Source organism: Gouania willdenowi, chromosome 14 (assembly GCF_900634775.1).
Source record: "Gouania willdenowi chromosome 14, fGouWil2.1, whole genome shotgun sequence".
In the NCBI taxonomy this organism is placed as follows: Eukaryota; Metazoa; Chordata; class Actinopteri; order Blenniiformes; family Gobiesocidae; genus Gouania; species Gouania willdenowi.
In genome coordinates this window covers 25,605,005-25,612,302 of record NC_041057.1, presented here as the reverse complement: position 1 = coordinate 25,612,302, position 7,298 = coordinate 25,605,005, and the positions used below count along the sequence as shown (strand labels likewise).

Sequence of the window (7,298 nt, the reverse complement as noted above, 5' to 3'; positions counted from 1 at the left end):
GAAGAAGAGCTCTGAGTGCATTGATTCTAATGAGCAGCAGTGAATCATGGGAAGTTGTTTACACATTCCCTCAGCTGATGTGCAGCCCGTACACCAATCATTACTGCTCTTTCAACTTTGTCCTTTTGGAGTGATCCCGAAATATCTCACTCACTTTCATCACTCACTGAGATGCAGGATGCATCCGAATAGTCCCTTTTATCTCTTTTCCTATCCACTTTTCCATAACCCTGTGGATGACGTCACAGGCTTAAAGGTGCAGTCTGCAACTCTTATAAAAGTGACTTTTTGTCATATTTGCTAAAGCTGTCACTACAGTATGTAAGGACAGCTTTACACAAAACTAGTAGTTTGTGTAAAAAAACAGGCTCATTGCGTTCCCCCTGCTGCTCCTGCAGCCTTTGGCAAAATGCACCGTGACCGAGCAAAAAGAACCAATCAGAGGCAGGATTGTGTTTGATCAGCTGTTTTGACAGCTGTTGCTCACAGTTCCTCCCCCTTTCCCGGGGCTGGAGCGCGTCAGTGTATGGTCTGGAAGAGTAGAAGATGGAATTGGTGACTTTCCTGCTTGAAAGGTAATTACTGCTGCTTGATTTACATTGTCTGATTTGTAATTGTTACAGTAGAACTCTGTAGTGCATGTGTTGTTCATGTGTGCGCAGCAGCCTCCGTGTGGCTGCTGTAAGTGACATGTTGTTGTTGCTGCTGCTGTGGAGGTGTGTGGCACATAGAGAGAGAGAGAAGCGCTGCAGTAATATGCTTTTAACAGAGCATGTTATATTACAGTGATTTTGCTGTCGGACTAACATTAGCTTGTTAGCTTCTCCTAGAAGAAAAATGCCAAAAATGGCACATATTGTGTAGCTGTTTAGTAATAAAATATGCCTGTGTGGCATTTTGCAGCAAATTTAACCTATAATGGTCTTTTTGGTAAGATTTTATTGAGTTGAAAAAAATCAAGATTTATATTGTGTCTCGTTATTTCGAGAAAAAAATATTGAGATACGAGTTCTGGTCCATATCGCCCAGCCCTAATGCCCATACATTTGGACCTACTGTATGGTTATTAATGGGAATAGTGTGTGAATGATCATGGTACCATGATCAGGATCATTGATACAGATAGCTGACAAATATCTGACAAAGAGGATATTTAGGTCTTGGTGTAGGTTTTGCTCTTGTTTATCATTTATTCTGATCAGGCATATTTCCACCCAACATTGATGGAGTGCGACCAGTACAACAGGAAGTCAGGGAAACCGTGGCTCCGCCCCTTCTGCAGGTGTCACTGGTCACAATTTTATGACTGAATTGTTTTGTGTTAGCGTGTGTTTCAGTATTAGTTCTTAACAAAAATTTAAAGAGAATTTACAAACCTGCAAATCCAACTGCAGTGGTGGTGGAAGGCTGTTTTTGATTTAATCTAACAATAAGCAGTTAGATCAAATCTGAATCAATCAGAACACCAAGGTTCTAGCGTTTTCCACCTGTTCTTTGATCACCTCCAGTTTAAGTTACTTATTATTTAAAATTAAGAGGCTCTTAAACTACAACACAAACATGGAACAAGAACAAAAGAATAAATATTTACATGTTTATTTGTTTAATATAAAAAATATATAAAATATATCTGTGAAAGTCCAAATGATCTAAAACCAACTATTGAACATATATGTTTTTACATGTATAAGGATTCACTTCTTAACAAAAAAAAGTCTTGATTCTTCGGAAAAGCCTTCGAATCCTCTTCATCAAAGAACGTTTTTTTGCTCCACTTGAAGACTGATCCAGAACTTGATCATTTGTATGAGGAGTGGGAACAGAAACCAGGTCCACATCAGTTACAGGAGGGAGATCATGTGAAGCTTCTGCAACCAAGGCATCACAACTGATTGACGAGAGGGAAAGTTCTTCTTCTGGCAGAGTCACATAGAACATATCCCAGGATGTAGCGGCCAAATTCAGTCTGTCACCATCGTTTGATTCTGTCACACAGGCTTGATCCAGAACAGACTCTTCACCAGATGCAGGGCAGGTTGTGTTATCAACCTGTGAGGAGGGTTGATAGTGTCTGCTGGTCTCCTGCTGGTTGAGGTGGGATGTGGTGAAGAAGTGGTGAAACTGAGCCTGACAGGGAGAGATCCTTTCATCTCCATCCAAGCGCAGGAGCTGCTTCAGCAGGTCAACAAAGGCTTTTCTGTCCTCAGCCTCACCACTTTCTTCTCCTGGATGAACCTGCATTTTAATACAAGACACTGGTTATTACACAAGCTCACACATCAGGCATATCAGTGAGTAGTTTATGGTCAGCATATCTCACAAGCTTCATGGCAGTCAAGACTTAATAACAGGACAGTGAATAGATTTGGACACTGCATGAATTTACATCAGATTTTGTTTAAAGGAAATTTCTCATTCATCATGAATAGCATTTTCCAAATAAATGATCTAGAATATTTAAACAGTAATCTATGTCATCCATGTTTTAAGAGTTATTAAACTTAAAAACTTGCTTTTTTTAAATTGACAAAAACAAATGTTTAAATAGAAAATGTTAATTCAAAACTTACATTAACCAGATCATCCAAAGAAGAGAACTCAACGAAACGTTGTTGCTCCTCAGGTACGATGTTGTTCGCAGCTTCATATTCCTCTGGTGTCTGGGAAAACAAGATGAGTGTCATGAAGTTCATTGTAAAGTTAAACTTTGGTGAACTCAGGTTTGCCGAAAAAAAACACTTCAGTTTTACCATCAATCGCCATTTTGGGCTTCCCTTAGCCTCACAAAAGAAGCTCCTGGTGTGAACCCCGGCCTGGAGCTGGTCGTCCTTTGGTAGACCAAGAAGCTCTGAAACACGCTTCATCATCTGATAATCGCAGGACACAGACAAGAGGTTTTCTCCAATGTAGAGGAATGTGAGCAAACAACCCAGGCCCCACACATCAATGGCCTCGCTGAAGGGAAGGCCAATGGAGACTTCAGGAGCCCTGAGGAGCAAGGACACGAGTTAAGAGTGAGAATCTGTGACCAACAAATCAATACAATACAATACAGGTTTGTCATAGCCACAGCTAAGCCATGTGAGGAGAAATCCTCCTACCTGTATCCTAGAGGCTGAATGTCAAGGCCAGGCTCCATGCTGGAAGTTGTAATAGCCAGACCAAAGTCGATTAGTTTGACTTTCAATGGCTGGATCTTCCCACTGACCACCATGACATTGTCAGGTTTTATGTCAGTGTGAATGATTCCAAGGTCTTTCAGGGAATCTAAAGCCACCAGTAGCTGCAGAAACAAGATCAGAAGACACAGGATTAGAATAAACATTGTCTGTTTGCTGTATGAGCTAGGCTTTATACTAATCACCAACCAATAAGGTTTGAAAATACATCATTTCCGCTACTTGACTTCCGTCATAGTCAAAGTAGAAGTAGAAGTAACCCTAATCCTAACCTAACCCTTTTGCTGCTGGTCAGATGAAATACCGATCAAGACCAGACGTTAAGTTACAATTCAAAAATGAATGAGAAGAAGGGGGTGTATCTGCCTTTAAAGGGGGTGTACCCGCTTACAAACCAAAACGCCCCTTTTTGCTGCTGGTCGGATGATATTGCATTAATTTGTGGTTAAAAGGTCACACACACACACACACACACGCACTCACGCGCACGCACGCGCACACACACACACACACACACACACACACACACACACACACACACACACACACACACACACACACACACACACACACACACACACACACACACACACACACTCTGACAACAAATGTTATAAACCATACCTGCTCAGCAATAGAACGGATTTCAGTCAGACTCAGGTACTCCCACTCTCGGTTTTCCATTAGAGTGTAAAGGTCGACGTCCAGAATCTCAAATACCAGGCAGTTGTAGTTCATGTACACAAAATGCTCATAAAATTTGAGCAAATTTGTGCGGTCAGCATCAAGGTCACTGATTAACTTCAGCATGGAAATCTGTAAAAAAAAATAGAAAAAAAGAAGAAGAATGCACAGTTTGATTTAAAATACATCATCTGGTTCCAACAGGTCTTAGATAATCTTATATTGTTATTTTGCAAATATCAAAAAAGTGCAAATGGTAACAAAGTTTGTTTTCAATGTTGGATTAGATATGAATAAATATATAAAGTAATAGGTACAAAAGCTATATAAACAAGTGTAAATCAGCTTTACATTTACATGTATATTAATATGATATGTACATGGAATATTAGGTTATGAATAAATAAAAATAGATATGTTTATTCCCAAAATTGCATTGAAGAGAACAGAAGTCCTGAAATGTACATTGCTATGTTGAAGTAATTACACATTAATAACAAAAAATATTCTTCATAGAGTTTAGAAGTAGCAAAACCTGAGCCCTCAAATATGATAGAAGGTACAAACAAGTACCTCATGCTCAAGATCTTCTTCAAAGCCCTCCTTGATTATTTTTACAGCCACCGTCTCATTGTTGCTGAGGTTCTGGCACTTGACCACCTTCCCAAAGTTGCCTTCACCAACACACTCCAGGATGGAGTAATCCACAGTGCTGCTGTGGAGAACCTGAAGTTCTGCTGCTGCAGTAGAAAGAAAGAACAGAGGGTGAGTATAGACTAGTTCAGTCTGTGTATGTGTCTGTAGTGGACAACATATTTTCTCCATAATTGTATTGTGGTTTCCACAGTCAGTGATGGTTTGAGGTGCCATGTCATGTGCTGGTGTTGGTCTACTGTGTTTCCTTAGGTCCAAGATCAACGCAGCCGTCTACCAGGAAGTTTAGAGCACTTCATGCTTCCTGCTGCTGACCAACTTTATGAAGATGCAGATTTCATTTTCCAACAGGACTTGGTACCTGGAAGGGACTCAATGCAACTCATACAACAGTTAGTAATTTGATTGGAAAAGAGACGTCACATTCCATGAGTGCTGATCAGGGTTGGGGTCAATTAAAATTGTAATCGTGTAATTGATAATTAAGTACAATTTTGGTGTAATTATAATTGTAAGCGCATTTGAAAAATTATGTTGCTGTTGCTGTTGTAAGAGTAATTAAACTGTAATTGAATTCAGAAAATTTAATTTTGTAATTGTAATTACCATGTAAATTCTATAAAAATTGTCAATTATAATTTGACACAAAAATTAAAGAACCATGTTACAGTTTTATGCACAGTTTTACACATATGTAGTTAACAATTATTAAAATATTTTTCAAATCCAGCTTTTCCACATTTTACCATTAAAAAAATATAAAAATTGAGGGGTACACTGACACATAAAAGGCTCAGATGCCCACGACAAAAATATTAGAACTTATATTTTCATTGATTAGGAAGCCTAACAATGTAACCAATGGATAGGAAATAAATTAGATGATAGAAATGAATTTTTAGTGTGTTTTAACTGGTTTAGGACCTGTTATCGTAAGAGATGCTAACAGAAAGCTAACACAAGAGGTAGGTTCAATGTTATTAGGTTATTTATTTCAAGCTCAGTAATTGTGATTGGACTTTAGTAATTGAAAACACAATTGTAATTGACTTTCTGAGGATAAAAAATAATTGTAATTTAATTGTGATTGGGAAAAAATGCTGCTCACTGTTATCTTAATTTAATTGTAATTGAACATGGGTAATTGAAAACGTAATTGCTGCTATAGATCAACAACAGCACTGGGACTTTATACAGACATTAGTCAACGGTCAGTTAGGAAACGTTTATGTGTTGCCTGGCAACAGCTAATATCACACTTGAGGTGGTGCTGTTGGGTTAAATATCAGCACTGGTATGATTATCAGAATCAGAATCAGAATTCCTTCATTAATCCCAGGGGGAAATTATTTTTGTTACAGCCACTCAAGAAATAATTACAAATAAAAGAATAAACGTTAGAGAGAATAAACGTTAAATAAGTGTATACAGTAATTAAGTAAAAGACTGTTAAAAATAAGGATTAGATAGATACAGATATTTACAACAATCAAATCAACACCAGTGCTGATATTTCAGCACACCAGCACTCCCTCTGGTGTGATATTGCTTAATTATCCATCTCAGGAATAAAATACAGGAACTATTTTTATGAGGAGACATAAATACTTGCTGCTACACCACTGTAATAACACACACTTTCCAGTCTAAAGGCCCTCTCTAAAGTATAAAAGCCCTGTTTGTCATTGAGTCTTTCTTACTTGCAGCAGCTGAAGTTCCAGAGAACAGAAATTGGGACATTTTCCACTCAGATGCTTGAAAAGTCACATAAACAGTTGTCTTCACAATGTCTTCACAATGCTCACTAACTGCAACTGCTCTGTCTTCACTGACAGCTCGCTTTCATCTCATACCTGCTCCTGATTGGTTGAGGACGTAGTGCCCTCTGCAGCCAATCAGATACGACTTCTCATCGGTTAAAAAACAATCACGTTGTGATGGAGAAGCCCTATGCTAATGACCTAATGCCCCGTTCTGAAGTGCATACGATATAGTAGGTGTAATGTAGTGACATCTATCTGTGCTTATTTTCCGTTTATTCCCGTTCTAATTCAATAATCTAACCAAACACACATAGGAGAAGGCTTTAGTTCTTTTCTCCTCCAGTAGAGGGCAGTAGTGCAGCCTCAGGTTAAATCAACCTCATAGAGAAATAGTAGAAGAAGAAAAAGGAGGCGGAGCTTGAGGTTTGAAATTCTTGAGTGAAAAGACTCAATAATATGGAGGACCAAACCTGAAAAAAGTATAAATAAATAATAGTATAAATAAATTTAAGACATTTAATTATTTATGTTCTATTTATTTAACAGTTTTTTTCGTTTTATTCACTTATTCACCCATTTATTTATTCATTATTGTATATATTTATTCCAATATTTATTTATACATTTATTTAAGTATTTACAATTTTGGCAGGTTTGGTCCTCCATAGAATAACTCAGACAATTAAAGTTATGATGTTGATGTTTAAAAAAATGTGTGATGTAAAGTTCATGCACTATTAAAAAAAAATAAAAAAAAAAATAAAAAAAAATAAAAATAATAATAAAATAATAATATATACTGTATATATATATATGTATATATATATATATATATATATATATATCACATTAAGGAAGGTTGTGGTCAATATATCACATTATAAAAAAGTTTAAAAATAGCAGAAATTAGTGCTGGTCTCCAACGGTCTTGAGAGAAAATCCCGAGTCCGAGACAAGACCGAGTCAAAATGCTTCAGAGTCCGAGACGAGACCGAGACCTTTAAAATTTGGTCTCGAG

The 7,298-nt window shown here is 37.5% G+C and overlaps 1 protein-coding gene across 2 annotated transcripts; it reads right to left on the bottom strand.

The window, feature by feature from the left end:
- Window positions 1-1,686: 1,686 nt before the first annotated feature.
- Window positions 1,687-6,995, bottom strand: LOC114475227 (homeodomain-interacting protein kinase 1-like). 2 transcript variants are annotated; one of them, XM_028465896.1, is made up of 7 exons: window positions 6,218-6,995; window positions 4,437-4,603; window positions 3,804-3,995; window positions 3,102-3,283; window positions 2,751-2,988; window positions 2,571-2,660; window positions 1,687-2,235 (listed from the first exon to the last, which is right to left on the bottom strand). In XM_028465896.1, the coding sequence occupies exons 1-7, from the start codon at window positions 6,255-6,257 to the stop codon at window positions 1,702-1,704; spliced, it is 1,443 nt and encodes a 480-aa protein (XP_028321697.1). In that variant the 5' UTR covers window positions 6,258-6,995; the 3' UTR covers window positions 1,687-1,701. The 2 variants fall into 2 exon arrangements, with proteins under 2 accessions (XP_028321697.1, XP_028321696.1); XM_028465895.1 differs by lacking the exon at window positions 6,218-6,995 and having other exon boundaries at window positions 4,437-5,062.
- Between the last annotated feature and the right edge of the window lie 303 nt (window positions 6,996-7,298).